Source organism: Tinamus guttatus, unplaced genomic scaffold (assembly GCF_059628265.1).
Source record: "Tinamus guttatus ecotype Peru unplaced genomic scaffold, ASM5962826v1 Tinamus_guttatus_pri_ptg000168l, whole genome shotgun sequence".
NCBI classification, from domain to species: domain Eukaryota; kingdom Metazoa; phylum Chordata; class Aves; order Tinamiformes; family Tinamidae; genus Tinamus; species Tinamus guttatus.
Window position 1 is genome coordinate 835,705 of NW_028288702.1, and position 18,002 is coordinate 853,706.

The window sequence follows — 18,002 nt, forward strand, 5'->3', positions numbered from 1 at the left end:
ACAACTAGGTGACTCACTGGTGCACACAAGGGCCCCGCTGTTATTTCTGCATTAAGATCCATCCGCTAGAATGATATTTTAACATGCTTAAATCTCATCGCCTGCGGAAACAAGCTCCAGCTAGGCAACACAGGAAGGCACTGCATGAAACCACAGGTACTCCAACCCCGTAGTTGACCTCTGGGTCTGTAAAGGCAGCTGCTGTAGGACCCTGTGCAAAGAGGGGCCATATAAGAAGTTAATAAGGTTGAGGTGACTAGGTACCTAATTTCACTATTTGCTTCTGTGAACATAGCTTGCTAATTATGCTGAGTCACCCTGCTCTTGCTTTTCGCTATCTGCTTCTGTGAACATAGCTTGCCACTCATGCTGAACCTCCCCTGCTCTTGCTGCAACCATGAGATAAGATATCAGCCGTGAAGAACTGGTAACTGCAAATAACATATGCAGGAGTTGCAGCTGTCTATAAAAACACAAACTTTTTCCTAAGATGACGCGGATCTCAGGCAAACTGTAAGAGGTCCGCCGCAGGCCGGCTAATAAAAGCTTGCTTTTCAACCCACCAGGTTGAGCGTGCAGGTGATTATTGAGATTATGGACTAACACTACCTTTTTATGCCAAAAGCCATCACATCCTTGTCCAAACGAGCCTACTGATGTCCTCCTACCTGCAACAGGGGAGACACCCTGGGCAGGGTGCTTTAAACACAGTATATTTTGGTGCCTACATACTACAGAGAAGGGCGGGACCCTCAGAGAGCAGGGTTAACGGTACGCAGGTTATATTATTTATGTACATACACAAATATATTTCTCTCAAATATGGTGGTTTTGGATAGTTTGACACCACCTCAGGGCCACAGAGCTGCAGCGGGCCCAGAGGAAGGGAGCGCTTGACAAAATGGGAAGCGGTGCCTTCCTCAAGAGCGGCACGGACGGCTGCGGCCGCCCCTGCAGAGTGGCGCGGCGAGGTGTCGGGCGGCACTTCCCTCGCCGCGCTGCTGCCGCGATTACATCGAGGAACCGCTGCGGCTTGGGTCGGGTGAAGGAAGTGACTGTTGTTATTTTTAAACGATTCCTGGGAGGCACCAGGGCTCCCCTAAGCACTCCCCCTCACAAGCCCGAACAAACCTCTGCCCACGAGATCAGCCCGCGCGGGGATCCCTTACACCCCACGGGGCGGAGATAGCAATAGCCCCACCAAAGTAAGTACCCAAGTAATAAAGAGCCGCGCCTCCTCTAAGCGCCTCCCCCGCCACCGCCCCTCCCACATGGTGCAGGGCAAGGACCGTGATGCTGCGGCGCGTCATTTCCGCCCTGTTCGTGCTGCAGAGGAGCCACGAGCTGAGCAGGACGTGAGTGCCGGAGTCCTCCGTGCATCCCCCACCCCAGACTCGGCTATCTTATCTCTCCTGTCCCGGGGCTGTTCCCTGCGCCGGCGCAGAGCCCCCGCTGCCCTCCTCTTCCTTCGAGTGCCCGCCGCGGGTGGGAGCGCTGCCCCGCCGTGCGAGGGGCCCGGGGCGGGAGGAGGAGCCGCGGCCGAGGCGAAGCTGCCATGTTGGGAGGGGGGCGCGAAGAAAGAGGGTTCGAAGGAGGGAGAAAATGGCGGCGGGGACTTACCCGCCGCTGTTCCCCTCGCGCCGGGGTCTTCCCCCGGCCTGGAGGCGACCCCTGGCCCAGTCTTTGTCGCCTTCTGTCCTCCATACCGGCGATCCGCTACCCTCCCGCGCCGCCCTGCATCGGGAGGACCGGGGCGTCCTTGTCTGGGCCCTCATTCTTCTCTTAAGATCTCGCCCCTTTCACCCCGGGGGGCAAAGCAAACCAAGAAGAAGAGAGGAAAAAGGAGGAAAATGGCGGCGGGGATCCGCCTACGTCGTGTTCCTAGCCCATCTGAGCCTGCCTTCCTCCTTTCTTTCGGCCTCTGCCTGTCTTTTTTCCGCCCTCGCTTTCCCCGCTTCTTTGCCGGCTGCTCTCGAGGTGTTCTCGCCTCTTCCCGTTTCTCCTTCTTCCCTTTTCCACCCCCGCTGTCTTCCATATTGCCTCTTCTACCCCGAGGCGGGCCCTGGGGCTGCCCTCTGCTCATGCTCCACGTACCACTCTCTTTCCTGCCCCGCATCTTCATCTCTTGGCATTGCTGGGCTAATTTTTGTGTTCTATTCCGGTTCTCCTCTGTCTCTATCCTGCAGCGTGGCCTGTGTGTGCTGCCCCGTTTCGTTTTTTATGCTGTGACTTCTCTCATTGTGCTCGAAGCTTTTATGCCAGGTTCTGTCCCTTTTTAGTACCGCACTGTTATGCCAACCTGCTCTTTTTTTGCATGGTACTCCCTTTTCTTTTCACTTTCATCTCCTAACATGCTCCTCTTTACTCCTTTCATAGCCTTTCCTAACTGGAGTGTGTTTTACAACGCACTGTTCTTCTCTGCGATGGTTATTTTTAGAACAAATGAGCTATTTGTTTATCACAATAGTAGGCAAGATGTTCAATTGCTCTGTCTAACCACATGTTTGCATAGTAGAGCAATGTGGAAACGCACCTGGCAGCATGCATTCAAGGAAAGTTAAATGTCTGCTTGTTTAGCAAATGAATAGGTTCTAGTATCTAATGTTTAAAGCTGCATTAGAAAAAAATAATTGCGATACTGTAGTTCATTGTAATGTAAGGCTTTTTTTCAGAATTCTGTGTTATTGGTAGTAACTTTTAGCTTCATGTAGGATGATTACACAGCTGCTACTTGTAAATCCAAATAAGCAAAATATCCAAGAAGATGTAGGTAGTAGTGTGGCCCTCAATAATTTGAATTCAATAACTTAGTGAATAAACTTACAAATTTATTGAGAAATAAAGTTGAGCAGTACTGGGCTGACCTGTACTTTTTCCCCCATGGTTTCTACTATTTTAGGGCCCTTAAAGTCTTTCTAAACAGTCTAGAGAATAAAGTTCGGTGTTTAAGGCAGTTGTAAGAACAACAGCAAAGATATTAAAACAAGGATATTTTCATCACATCCATAACATGTATTAATGCTTGTATGAAAATGCAGAGTTGAGTCTTTTCAAGAGACTTGAGCGAGAGTGTTTTCCAGCAATTATAGGATGTATTCTATAGTATTCTAATATTAACTTTTTTTTCCCTCTAGAATGCCTAAGTCAAAGGAACTTGTGTCTTCAAGCTCATCTGGTAGTGACTCAGATAGTGAAGTTGACAAAAAGGTGAACATCATAAACAGTTCATTGTTACACTATTAGCTGCCCCCTTCCCCCCCCCAAAAAAAAAAGGCTTGAGGAAAGGAAGTAGGTGTACATTATGTCACAAAGTGCTTATCACTGAATGATTTATCAGACCTAAGATTAAGGAGATGGTAGATAAGATACTTTTTGCTGTGCAGTGATTTTTTTTTTCTCTCCCTTAAGTTTGTGTTTTGACTGTAGGTTTTTCCATGTGGTGACATCTACCCCTAAATTTCTTGGAATTCTTGCTTTGTGGCAAGAGATAGAAGGATTCTGTATAAGCTGCCCCTGGTGGCAAGAATTCAGACTAATTTTGAGGTTGCCTCCTTTTGGTTTCTGGATAACTTGCCTATGTCAAACAAAAAAACCCCCTCAACCTGCCCTGTCATAGACTGCTTGCTTATCTTATTTACATGTTCTTTTTCTCTGTTTCAATTTCTTTTGCTTACTGTAATACCATCTGCTAGTTTCTCACTTACAAGCCAAGCCAACCAGAATGTCTTTAAGTTGATTAATTTTAGCATTTGCTGATAACTATTTTGAAATAAACTGAGTGTTCCTAATTATTTTTAATAGTTATTTACTTTGTGTTTTTATAGATGTACCAATCATGAACAACAAAAAAAGCCATTTTGCATTATATACAAAAAAGGAACCTCCTACTGTTTATCAGAAATAACTCTATGGTAATGCAGTCATCAGGTCTTTTATATGGCACGTGAAGAGGCTCAGTCTGTACCTTTACTCAACTGGCTGAAATGTGACTTAGTCGCACCTATCAAATTATGCCTTATGTCAAATCATAATATTTAAGAAAGCGATCAAGTGAAGGTTTTCTGGCAAATGTATTCCCAAAAGTCACAGTGAAACAGTCTTCTTCAATGGGCTGTGTGTGTGTGTTGTGTTTTTTTTTTGTTTTTTTTTTGTTTTTTTTTTTTAATGGTAGCCTTCTGTATTTGTTGCAGCTGTTCCACATATATCTCTGGCAATGGCAACTAATTTTTCATATCTGTTTATCATTAGTTTCTGAGGAAACCCAGCATGATTACTAGAAAACCAGCAATAGAAACAGTAACTTTGTGACATCTGTTAATAATCAGATTTCGAGGTTTCCCCATTTACCATCTATGCCATTAAGAACACTTTTGTTTTTCATGCTATGGTCAGAGATTGGACTGTAATACAAAGAACCTCCTCTGATAGATGAGATAATGAAGAAAGGATCTATTTTTCTTTTCTAGAAGAGTTGTTAGCTGTCCTGTAATGTTTATTGTACTTGAAAGGTGACTGAAATTTTCATCAGACTCATTTTTTAGTTTTTAAAAAAAGTAAACTGACAATATCATGCAAATGGGTAAAGTTTTCAAAATAATACTTTGACTCTAAGAAGACCTGAGTTGAGTCAAAAATATATGGCAGGCAAACTTCACTGGGAACAGAATTAGGCCAATTTGTGTGGTGTGTCGTTCCCCCCCCCCCCCCCCCCCCCCCCAAATTCTAGTATAAGTGTACAGTATTAGAGTCCTGCCTTTGTGGAAGAAGGTGACTGTGTATTGCATGATAGTAAGCCTCTAACTTAAACTTATTTGCAGCTAACAGAATGAATTGTGTTTGTTTTGTTTTTTATTCTTGCTGCAAGGCAAAGCGGAAAAAGCAAGCAGCTCCAGAAAAGCCTGTAAAGAAACAAAAGACTGGTGAAAGTTCAAAAGGTGCAGCTTCTTCTAAGCAAAGCAATAACAGAGATGAGAATATGTTTCAGGTAAATCTGACTGTTCTTTTAGAGCTTGTTGAGGTAGCATGTTACATCCTATTCTTTATAAATCTTTTGGAGGCAGTTGGTATAGCTTGATAGCATGGTGTTTAGTCTCTTGAAGCCTTGGCCAGAGAGGATTACAGTGCTCACATAGATGAAATGCTGAGAAAAAGCAATGTCAAGTTTCAGTAAAGTAAAAGAATCTTGAGTTGTGGCAATTGATCTAGCCTCGTCTTTGCTCATGGTAACTTCTTGGTTAGTCATTTTGTCTCTAGCACTGATGTATTAAAGTATTAAGCATTTTACCACTGATGTATTAAGTATTAAATCAGAACAATCTCTGCATGCAAATCTATTTTTCATTAAGCCTCTCGCAAGAAATGCTTGCGGGAAATCGAAGTATGGACTTCTCAATTCCTGTTTAACTAGGTCAAGGGCAACTCTGCTCTTGTTTTATAAGACAGTATTTTGGATTAAGTTTTGCTTGTTCCCTTTTCCATGAAGCAGGCTTTTCTCTCACTGAATGTCTGGGAAGCTTGTAATTTTTAAGCCATCCTTTTTTAAAGACAAGGAATGGATGTGCATATTTCAGTAGCATGATAAAATTTGTGAATTCAGGTTATTGTAGTTCTTGGGACTAGCTGAGGCTGCAGCAGTGTGTGCTGAGAACTGAGAATATGCCACACAATTATCAATTACTTTAAGGGCAATGTTTGAGAGTGGGTTGAGTATAGATGTTTGCATCTTGCTGCCTCAAAAGGGGCAGGAGATAGGAAAGGAGCTTAAATTCTTAGTATCTTTAGTTAATGGAAGGGTATGTGAAAGATGCCTAATAAGATGGGTGTAACACTGGTAGTGCAAAATAAATGTTCAGGACTGTAGTTGTAGAGATGAATGTGGCAAAAGTTCTTTGAAAATGGCCTGCTTTACCGATTTTGTAATACAGGCAAGTTGATTCTGGTCTATCAGTATTCACTTCCCTCTTGGTGCCTCCTTGGGAGGGAGAGTTTGGCACTAATGGGCATTAATGTCTGGAATTCATTTTCAAAGGAAGGATGAAATAATTTTGATTTAGCTGGGGCATGCTTTGAACTTTGTAGGAAAAAAGGGCTACTTAAGAAATCAACTGCAGTTACAGTTCTGAAAAATTACATGTAACTTTGTGCTATGTTACTAATACGTTTCAAAATTCCAGCATTGATTAAAAACAGTTAAGATTGTCCCCCCCCCACTTGTAATATTTTCTTTCAAACTTTGACATAAGATAAGTTGATAAGAACAGTTAATAGACTACTGTTTAGCCTGATAGGCAAATTCTTTCACTGATGAATACAGAAAGTTTTGAGTATCATCTTGACTTTAACCATTGATGCTCCCTAGTCTTCCCTTCAGTTACTCAACAGCAGATGTATTTTAATTTGATTATTCTCTTATGTGAAGCACTAAGCAATTTTTCATACTGTATTAGCTAATATCTAACTGATCAGTAGCATTCAGACATGAAGATGCTCTCCTTCCCTTCAGCAGAGCATGCTGAAAGCTCCAGTGTGTGTTAATTTTTCCAGTTATGATTTGTTTTTCTGGAAAAATTTACAGCAGCCTTGTATTATGGTTAAGTAATACTAGAAACTTCCTTTTTTCTGCCTTTCCAGGTAGTAAAATGATCTCTGATATGCAAGTGACTCTACTGTACAAATGTCATGTGAATTGGTAGAAATTAGGCTTTATATAAAGCATTCATAGCTGGTCAGCAGTTCTGACTTTGTGCAACAGAGGTAGCAAATTATGAGAAAATATTAGTGGCTTAATATTCTGTATTTTCAGGTTTTGTTCTCAAAATGTGTAGATTCCTTTAATGTAGAACCTTTCATGATCTAGTGTTCAGGATTATTTTTGTCTGAAACTAATGGTGTATTGCTATTTCTGGAACTAAATAAAAGGAATAAAGTGTAAATAATTCAGTGTAGGATACCACACACACATACATCTTGGCTTTGTTTTAAGCTATAGGTAGCCTAGTACAGTTTGGAATTTGATAGTAGGATTCAGATGTAACTGGGGAAGAGGGTAGAAAATATACCGTGCTCCCATTTGTTAGGTATTACTTGAGGTCCTGGACAAATATAACTCATGCTAATGTGGAAGGATTTAGTATTAGTGTGTTAGATTCCTATGTATGGCTTCAAGCCAACTTGAGCTCTGCATCATGTGCTTTGGTTAGTTTGACAAATCCTGTCATCTATTTATGCCTGATTTGAACAAGATTTATTAATGATGCCCGGGCACAGCATTAATGACTGTTCAGAGAGGAGCTAGGTGATACGATTGAACCTTTGAATTTTCTGCCTTTTTTATAGAAGAAAATGATGCCCTTATGTTTTTTTTTTTTTTTTTTTTTTTTTTTTTTAAAAAAAAAAAAAGGTTTCATTTGCTGTTTGACTTGTGAGAAACTAGTTAAGTCTTGCAACATAATGTCCCTAAATATCTGTCATGGTTGCTGAAAGTAGATGAGCATATGGGTCTGTGACACTTGAAAAGTGACTGTGAAATGATGAATAGTGTTGAACTGGTGACCACGTAAGTTTCAGAATTAATGTGCTAAACCAAATTGATGTAATGCTTGTTTCAACTGTTCACAGGCCTTTCTATTTTAGGAGTTTATACTAACTTAACACATAGTTTGAAGGAACACTTATCAACTAAGAATAAGATGCTTTTTTGTTTCTACTTTCACAGAGTGTATAGAATTTAATCAAGGCAAACTAGAAATAGGAGGGAGAATTGTGAAGAGGATGCTTGCTTAAACTCGCACAGGAAGTCAATTGCATAGCTGTGAAAGGAACCTAGGCAGTTTAGTGAGTTTTATTCTAAGAAGTGGAAACCTGGAAATAATGTTTGCCATATCCTCTACTAATTCAATAGAATAGTGTGCCTTCAAACTGAAGGGCTGTGATATTTAATAAAGAATGTGTTAACTTGGCTATGAAGACTGTACAACAGTAGCTACACTGTTTTAAATAAAGCAATATAACCCTTGGAACACTACTGTTATGGTGTTGCAAAAGTGTCTTACATCAGTGAAGTTATTCTAGGAACGTCAGCTGCTGTGTGAGAGAATGGTTCAGAAAGATTCAGTGCCAGATTGAGGCAACTGAACTTTAAGAAACATCAACATAGTTAATCTAGATTTTTGGTTGTATCTTCTAGCCATAGATGTTAATTAAAACTAACTTGAAGCCTTAAAATGACAACTGTTTGGCTTAGAGTGCAACTGAACATGCTAAATTTATGTGAGCATTCAGCTGTGAGACATAAGCAGGTATAAAGCTTATCTTTATTTCAGAATTTTCATATGGAAATAGTTATAGTTAGTAAATATACCGATTAAGTAAATGTACATTTTATATTCTTAACCCTCATCTTGCTGTAGTTAAGGTAGGTAGTTTCATCCTTAACGTTCAAGTCCTAAACTGTTTGTGACGATATTTGCATGGCTAATGTAAGTTGTATTTCTCAAAACAAATTTGGAATTCTTTTCTAGACCTGTGGAGCAAATGTTCTGGAGGAGTGTATCACTGGAAGCATTTTTTGGGAGGAAACAAAAATTACTGAAGTATTACGCTACAAAACTACAACCGTTGTTTATACAGATCACTTAGGATATTCTTTGCCAGTAATGCTGACAGATTTGGGTATGGTAGTTAAATCTGAAAGAACTCAGCTTCTGTGACATATCTTATTTTGGGATATTATGTTTGAAGAACTGTGAAAATAATAAATCAAAATATTGTCTTAGAGGTGGTAACCTTTTCTATTTAAAAATATGCTTGGAAGCAAGCAAAAATGCATTAATGCAGCATGATCCATCTAAAAAATATTACTTTAAGCAAACAAAGTATGCTTGTTCATTCTGTGAGATAATAGTTTACTACTAAAACATCTGCATGACTTTAGTTGGAGAATTTTTCATGATTTCGGGGCAGACCTCATACTAGTAAGATGTTTGTCCTTCTGTTAAATTGTATGAAAGTAGAGGATATGTGTACATTAAAGCATTTGAAACCTAAAAAAAAAAAACCAGAAGAACTATTCTACATTAAAATTGGTTACTTCAGAATATATTCCTTTTTTCAGAGGCTGTATACAGAATGTATAGCTTTTCTTAAATGTCTATTTTCATGTTTTAATTCACATTAGACTGAGTTAGTGTGAACTCATTTGATATCAACTTTAAGAACAGCTTTAGTAAGCCTAAATATGGATTGCATAGTTATTCCCCCCCCCCCCCACCTCTGCACAAAAAAAAGTGGGGGGAGAGCTTGCAAAGTCCATAGTCCAGGCAAACTCTTATGCTACAGAAATTATGAAGTTCAAAAGTGTGTTTTAACCAAGACAATATCATTGTATGCTACATGCTGGTAAACTTAAAGGACCAGATATTTTTGAACTTCTGGTGCAGCAAGATATTCTTGCATCCACTGCCTCAACAAATATCATGAAGACTCATGGGCAAGCATGGGACAGTTGATGTCTTTCTTTCACTTCCACAAGTATTTACGGGGATATGGGGTGTGTGTGAACATTTCACAAATATTACTCGCTTTCACAAGTGTTTATCGGGGAGCTCCAGAGATTGTACTTCTCATATGTGAGTATCTAATTTGATTTCTGTAGATATGGAGTGAGCCTAAGCTTTGATTTGGAAATAGAGCTGTTACTGCTTTCCCTCTGTTTACCCTTGCCAATGGCAAAAAAAAAATAGAGGCTAAATTTTATTCCAGAAAACAGTAAATTAGTGCCTATTTATAAGAAACTAGCTTGTTAGGCACATAATGCCTTTTGTTCTATGCCAACCATTTTTTCCAGAAAAGAATATTAAATTCTGAACAGGTTTTTAAATGCTTCATCCATTTATGTTGTCATTTCTTATTAGCCTGCAAACTACTCTGGATTAGGCTCTTGAACTAGTTGTTTCTCTGGTGTCTAAAATAAGCTGTGGCCTGCGATGTCACATGTCCAAGAATAGTACTGTTTGGAAAAGTGAATACTGTACTATGTAAAATACCTAATAGATCTTTACATATGTTTTAACAGATTGGCAAAATGAGGTATGTCAGTGTTCGTGACTTTAAAGGGAAAGTCTTAATTGATATTAGAGAATATTGGATGGATCAAGAAGGTGAAATGAAGCCTGGCAGAAAAGGTATTCTTTGCTTTGTAATATTTTATAGTAAAGAATTGTGTGCAGTTAACTGGAGAATCCAGTGTATCAGATTTTTTACACTTCATAACTGAATGTATGTTTTTAGAGTGCTATCTTTATTTTCTTTAATGAATCTTGCCTACAGCTTATCAAAAGCAAAACAGTTTCATTAGCCTGAGGCTGTTTTCCAGTTGGCTGCCTTACTGATTGTTTTCTAAATAAATGTTGGTTTAGGGAAATTCATGGTTTGTTGAAAATGAAGCATCAGATACAAACAAATTGATTATGGATAAGACAAACATAGCCATTCCTCTCCCATAATGAACTTAGCACTTACCTACTTCAAGTTTAAACTTTAATTTCTTAAGATTAAGGTGTAAAAAAAAAATGATGATTTCTTTAAAATGCCGACATTCATCAATTTCTGTCCAACTTCATATTAAAATAATTAAAACATTTAATTGACTAACTTTCAAAAAAAATGTTTTAAGACTTTAGTTGAGATGGAAATAGCGTACATATTTGAGGGTTAGTACTGTAAAACCAGTCTGTAAAACAGCTTAAGCAGTTGTACAGTTGACAGTTTTATTGCATACTTTTAATGGCATGCCTTCATGATTTTTTTTGTCACTTGCAAGGTGAAGATGATAACTGTTGCAGTAGCGCAAATATTAACAAAAGCAATGTGATGTTAGAAAAGCTTAGTGTTTAGATTTTTTTTTTTTTTAATATATACCATGACAGAAAAAAGGTAAGTGTGGAATGCTTTGTTCTGGAGTTTGGAGACATTTAATATTGAATCAGTATAAGGTTTGTTGTTACATTGCCTGATGTATTCAGCAGCAACAAGGTTAATAAGAACAACATAGGTAGTAGATGCTTAGAAAACTTGAAGTATTTTCAAAATTAATCACATATATAGCATCTACAGATCCTGTATAGGAAAACTTCTTGTCCTGCATGTGTTGCTGCTATTTGCTCTCCTCCAACCTCAAGCATTCTGATTCTGTTTCCCCAAAAAAATTACTCTTTGAAGGACTTCAAATTGCTGTGTTTGGAGGTGGTAATCGAAAGTACATGCTGTTTCTTGACTGGGAAACAACCTTAAGAGTTGGTGGGTAGGTGAAGTGATGGTGATGTGTAGATGTGACTAAAGATCATTTGAAGTTTTTGCTGACTGACAAGAATGTCTTGTCCCTAACTAATCTACAGATCAGTAGTAGGATCTCATCAAAAGCTACATGATGTAGATGAAGGTATTTATCTGGCAGAAGGGTTTGAATTTTATGATAAAATGAAAATCTGTTACAGCATGTGAATTAAATGTTCTGTTGGTACATATGTGAGCTGCTTATCTTGGAAAGAAAATATCAGTTTGGATTGGAGATTGAGGAATTAAGAATTTGGAACTAAGGAGGAGTGTTGCAGTCGTGGCAGCCAAAAACAAGCAACTGGGGTAGATGCAATGCAAACTGCGCTTATTGTTCTCCAAGTACATTATTTAAACCGAGCTCTCCTCGTCGTGGCTGCTGCTTATTGGTGAGGGCTACAAAGGACAGTAGCTAGTGACAGAGTTATGATTGGATGATTCTTAGTTTGGCCAGTTTCTGCTCCGTGGCCAAACCTCCTTAAACTTGTTAATAACTTTCTGCTGTCTCCGTGTAAACTCCCTATCTCATAGATACACTCTAATCTTTTCAAGGTTAGCGTTCTCTGCTAAGGGAGCCAGGGATTTCACAGACCTGCTGTAATCCCTGATGATTCCCCCTTTTTGTATTTGTGCTACAAAAATGGCACTAAGTTTACTGCAGGGCACTTTGCAGCAGACTGATCAAGCAAGGTACCATTAATAACACAATTACAATAATTACCAAAATCAGCAAAACTGTTTTCACTAGAGATGGTAACCACCCAGACAGACCCCAGTTGCCAAACAACGTATTAAACCACTCCCATCCATCATCCACTTGCAGCTTGCGTACTTCGTCTGTTAGAGCAACTGTAGTCTTTACCCCCCGCTGAGTCTGGATCTCTGGTCTCATTGATCCATTGCCAGCATATTATGCAGCAGTTGAAGCCCTTGTATTCGGCTCGCGTGGATATCTGCCACCAATCGGTTTCTCTGCTGGAACTCCCACCAGACACGTAGAAAAGGGATTTTGAGGATCACTGGTAGCCAGGCATATGGTGCTTTGATTTATGACGTTGGCTAGGGTTATCCAGATGTTGTTGCCAGTTCTTCAGGGAGGGGCTGGAGGCCAATCTCCTCCTCCATAACTTCTGAGGATGAGGAGGGCAGCGACTGAAATGCAGGTCGTACGTGCCGTGCTGGAACCTATCATGGTCCACTCTCTGTGGAGACACAAGCATATCCCCTTCCCCAAGTTATGAGCTCCTGTGGCCCAGACCATTGGCCAGTAACCAGATCACGAACTTGCACCGGTACCCGCTGTGGTACCTTTTCTGTTGTAGTCAAAGAGGAAAAATGCGAAAAAAATGGGTGATAGAGTTGTTAGGGAAGGAAAGAAAGTTAAGCACATATACAGCTTTATCTAGTCTTGCCTGTGGGGACTCCCCCTGCATTCCCCCTTTTTGTTTTTGCACGAGGCGCTTCAGGGTGCCATGTAAACGTTCAACAATGGCTTGGCCTGTAGGGGAATGGGGAATCCTGGTTATGTGGTGAACACCCCATTGATTTAGAAAACTCTGCACCTTTTTGGAAACCTAGGCAGGACCATTGTCAGTTTTTACTGTTTGAGGAATGCCGAGAGTTGCAAAGGCACGTTGAAAATGGTGAATTACATGTAAAGATTTCTCCCCTGCTTGGGCTGTAGCACAAGTAGTGTGTGAAAATGTATCAACAGAAACATGGACAAACCGAAGCCATCCAAATTCAGAGATATGGGTGACATCCGTTTGCCACAATTGTAACGCTTGTAGGCCTCTCGGGTTAACTCCATAGAAAACAGGCGTCTGCTGTCCTTGACAATCAGGGCAGGCAGCAACTATAGATCGTGCTGTGGATTGCGTCAAGCCAAATTGTCGACTCAGTGCTGAGCTGCCCTGGTGAAAAAAGCGATGAGGTAATAAAGCCTGCTGGTGTTTGTTAGGGAGCAGACCCAAGGCCACAGCAGACACAAGGGCATCAGCCCTAGCATTACCCTCAGTAAAGAAGCCAGGTAATGCAGTATGACTGCGAATATGTAGTATAAAATAGGGTTCGGTTCTCTGTTGTATTGCAGACCATAGGTCTAAGAGTACCGAAAACAATGGATGTTGATCAATAAAAGACAGAACCGTCTTGTCTAGCCGTGCAAACTAGATTGGCAACATAAGCAGAGTCCGTAACAATATTCACAGGTTAGAGAAACATTTGAAAAACTACGGCCATAGCTCGCAGCTCCACTATTTGAGGTGATCCTTCTTGTAAGATTACCTTGTCATGCTATTCTTGGTTGTCGTACCATACCACAGCAGCTTTACCGGTCTTTCCAGATCCATCTGTAAAGGCAGTGAGTCCATCAACTGGCCCCATTTGGCTCAAGTGCTTTTGACCCACCGTAATTTCCTGAAAAAGCTTAATAAGTGGATGTGAGGGCAAATGATGAGAGATCTGCCCATGAAAATCAGCCATAGCTGCTTGAACTTCATACTTGTTGGCTAAGCACCATTCAAAATACCACGTTTGTATTGGGACAACAATGCGATACGGATCCCTTCCTGTCAGTTCCACACGTCTTTTACGAGCCTTCATAATAAGGTCTACTAGAAGTTCAAACAATCCTGGTGCAGTCTTTCGAGTTCGAAAAGGTAAAAACAGCCATTCCAGAATATGTAAAGGATCTGTCCATTCAGGGTTCCATTGCACCAAGGCACCGAAAGGAGTTGTCCGATCAATGAGGACAAACAACTGAAGTATCTGTAATGGGTCAATGCGGGATACAAATTTAGTTTGTAATAACGACTCCACCTGCTGGATTGTTTGAACCGCTGCAGGACTCAAAGTCCTAGGTTCAGAAGGATTAACAGAACGCTGGAGCAGTTCCAATAAGGGCTGCAGCTGGGAATTTGTGAGACCAAGAGAGGGTCTAATCCAATTCAGCGACCCCATCAATTTTTGGACATCAGTAAGCATTTGAACGTTAACACTAAGTTTGATGGGTTGGGGCGTCACTCATCAGGCAGTGACTGTAAGCCCTAAATATTTCCAGGGCTCAGTCTTTTGCACCTTCTTTGGTGCTATAACCAAGCCAAAATGCTGTAAGGATTGTCTAGTTACTTTTTCTAGATCGTTCAGCTGCTCCCTTTTCTGGGTGCAAGCAAAATGTCATCCATGTAATGGTAACAATAACAGTCTGGAAGTTATTCCCGAACAGGAGATAAAGCTTGAGCAACAAACCATTGGCAAATTGTTGATATCTTTTGGCTGGTTCAGAATGGTTTCTAGGTAAAATACAGTAAAAGCAATTTTTTCCCTATCCTGGGGTGCTAATGGAATGGTAAAGAAACAGTCCTTCAGGTCTATTACCGCAATATCCCAGTCCATAGGGATCATTGAGGGTGCAGGAAGGCCGGGCTGTAAAGCTCCCAGGGTGGCCATGGCAGCATTTACCTGTCGTAGGTCATGTAAAAGTCACCATTTGCCAGATTTCTTAATCACAAATACAGGGGTATTCCAAGGACTGTGAGAGGGTTCAATGTGCCCAGTCACAAGCTGTTCTGACACCAATTCTTGCAGGGCTTGCAACTTTTCCTCTGCTAGGGGCCACTGATCCACCCACACAGGCCTGTCAGTTAACCAGGTTAAAGCAAGTGTGGGTTGATGAACACCCTGCAACACAGTGGCCCCTGTCAAAAATCCGTCATAATCCTGACCCCCCCCCATTGTCCTAAACAATCTCTTCCCCCCAAGTTCAGGGGTGCAGAGGTTATGTATGGTTTGATCGTTGCTGCTTGCCCTTCAGGATTGGTGATCAGCACAGGTACAAGAGACACGCCCTCCTGAGCGGATCCCCCCAGCCCTACTACACCCATCCCAGTGTTCACAATGGGCCAAGATGATGGCCAGGAATGTTGAGAGGTAATAGTCACATCAGCCCCAGTGTCCAACAAACCCGTAGTCTTCAATGTTGATGGTGAATAGCCTTTGTTGGAGACAGTACACAGCATTTGTGGCCTCTGTGCTGATACAGGTTGCGACCAGAAAACTTGAGGTGGATCCGTAGAGCCAAAGCCTCCTTCTCGTCATTCCCCAAGTTCTGTGTGAGGAACACAACTCAAAAAAGGCACAAGTTGAGCGACACGGGTACATTTAGGAATGGGTACTGGGGGATAGGGAGTAGACATCATTCTCTGAAATACACAGTCATTCTCCATGACTCATCACTCTTTTTGAGGGGCCAGACAGGGTTATTCCAAGCTGTGGTAGTAGGTTTAAAACTCCTGCATCTGCTAGGTCTTTAATTGTCTGTGAAATGACTTCATGCTCCCCAGAATCTTGTACTGCATCATGGTCATCAATTTAATTGCAGCATGAATCTGCACGGGGGGCATTTTGACTTTTCTGACTGAAATTGTCTGGATACTAATTACAGTTCTTTGTTCCAAATCAGTACAAATCGTCAGAAAGGTTCAAAGTCAGTCCCTTTAAAATATCACTTCCAATTATATATTCAGGGACAGGAATAATCATAACTGAATACAATCATTTGGGGGGGGGGGGGTTCTCTATTTTCATTTCTATTTATGTTTGCACATCTTCACTTTGGTTTCCTCCCCAGAAATTGGTAGGGATTTCCATATATTAAGGAGGCCTCTGCTCCAGTAGCATGATAGATGAAGGTGTTATTAGGAGTTAAAGGAGTTATTAGGAGTTAGATGACGTCTGTTGTCTTTGACAAAATTAGAAATAGCATTTACTGTTGTTAAATTTTAGAGGAAAACAGATGTGCCTTGGGAAGAAAGGGAAACTGGGCATTTCAACCACTTGACCTATTTTTTATGTCAATCTAAAAGACCCACTAAGTTTGAAGCATACAAATAAAGTAAATGGTGCTGTGCCATGAAAACTCACCTGCCATGACTTCTGTGGAAGTGGTACATCTGGGAAAACAAGCAAGGTGTTTGCTGCTGAAATTAGCTGAAATGAATCTATGATGTGACTAAAATGACTGGACAGTCAAGGCAATAACTCTTCTTGGAAATGGTAACAGTATCAGGGGAAAAAAAGCTCTCTGTTTCTAAGTAACATTTATGCAATTTATATTGCATTTGCTGTCTTGAATAAGATGTAAGTGTAAAGAGGAAGGAAAAACATTGCTTGTCTACCTGAGTTTTCCTCAGGGAGAACTAATAAATAAGCATCGAAAAATTTGTTAGCACCTTTAAATGCACTTTAAAAATATGAAGAAAATATGAAGGCAAGGTCAAGGAATAATTAATACTTTTAATGTATTTCTGTAGTTCTAGAGTAAGATTTAAAAGAGCTAAAGGAAGTTAGCCACCTAAATCTAAAAAATACATAACTTATCCTAAAACATGTGTGACTTAAGTAAGGAAGCTTACTGCAAAGGCTTAGTGCTCTTTGTTATAGCTGGTATGTTCTCATGGTATGTTTTAATAAATTAAGGATTCCATTCTTTAAATGGAAGGCAGTATACAACAGGATACTTTAACATCAAGACTATGAAAGAAAAAGGCAGGAGAAGACTTTTAACTACATGATTAGCACAACAGCAATTATTTAGGAAGATTAGCATAATATGTTAAAACACCACTGTAGCTGTAATCCTTTCTCAGCGTTCTAGATGGCTATTTGACTAAACTTCCAGGCCTATACATTGAGTGTCACTAGAACTTAGAGTGGACCTGTAGTAAAACAGGACAAAACAACAAACCGACCAAAGCAAAATGAACTTCCTTGTTGATTTGTGAGTTCTAGGGAGTGGAATAGATTATCTCCAAGATGCTACTTATAGCATGTATTATTTAAAACAGTAATTTAAGAAAAAGAAACGATACTCCCTGGAATTATGCTAATTTGCAAATACATAAAAGCTTAGTCACAAAATAAGCATCAAAGCTAAACTGAAGTGTTCAAAGTTGGTAGTTATGTTGCTATGTAATTTAATGAGATAGCTATTGCACTTGAAGCAGCTGAAAGGTTAATAGTTGTGACATTTTTGTGATGGTCTTTGAACATTAAATCAGTCTTACTATTAAGTGTGCAAGATCCTGAACTTCAGTTTTCTTTTTGCACTAAGTATTTTTTTTTTGATGCGTTTCAGGTATTTCTTTAAATCCAGAACAATGGAACCAACTGAAGGAACAGATTTCTGATATTGATGATGCAGTAAGAAAACTGTAAAGATAGAGCCATAAAGAAGCATTTATTATTTTAGTTGTTTTAAGCAGTCTTTTTACTTTGGCTTTTGTTTTCTAAAATATTGTTTTCCAAGCTATTGTATATTTGGATTGCAAAACAATTTGTAAGATGAATACTTTTTTATGTGCATTAAAAGTGTATTCTGAGTGAGGCTATTTGTGTATATTTTACTAAAAGGAAAATGTTGCTTCCACCTCATGGTATAAAATAAACAAAACAATAGTATGTAAAGCATAGCTGTTTATGGCCTTTTGTTTGAAGATGCTTCAGAAGGCCACCTGATAATTATAATATTTGTTTGTTTTGGTTTGATTTAGTTAACTGCTGATATGAATAGTTTTTCTGAGGAGATTCTTAAAATGTCTCAATTTCCTTTTTTTTCTTATTTCATACTCTTTGGTATTTCTCTAGAAGCTGTTTTCTTTAAGGATTAATGC

At 40.0% G+C, this 18,002-nt stretch overlaps 1 protein-coding gene across 1 annotated transcript; it reads left to right on the top strand.

The window, feature by feature from the left end:
* The first annotated feature begins 1,306 nt into the window (after positions 1-1,306).
* LOC104577438 (activated RNA polymerase II transcriptional coactivator p15) lies at positions 1,307-17,720 on the top strand. Its single transcript, XM_088522834.1, has 5 exons — positions 1,307-1,355; positions 3,135-3,207; positions 4,865-4,984; positions 10,073-10,181; positions 17,468-17,720. The coding sequence occupies exons 2-5, from the start codon at positions 3,136-3,138 to the stop codon at positions 17,545-17,547; spliced, it is 381 nt and encodes a 126-aa protein (XP_088378960.1). The 5' UTR covers positions 1,307-1,355; position 3,135; the 3' UTR covers positions 17,548-17,720.
* Positions 17,721-18,002: the final 282 nt, after the last annotated feature.

What these genes read in the sequence shown, in the direction of transcription:
- LOC104577438 (XM_088522834.1), top strand. Translation starts at nt 3,136, where the DNA reads ATGCCTAAGTCAAAGGAACTTGTGTCTTCAAGCTCATCTGGTAGTGAC. An exon ending in GAGATGAGAATATGTTTCAG is followed by an intron (nt 4,985 to 10,072) that starts GTAAATCTGACT and finishes ATGTTTTAACAG; the next exon opens with ATTGGCAAAATGAGGTATGT. An exon ending in AATGAAGCCTGGCAGAAAAG is followed by an intron (nt 10,182 to 17,467) that starts GTATTCTTTGCT and finishes GATGCGTTTCAG; the next exon opens with GTATTTCTTTAAATCCAGAA.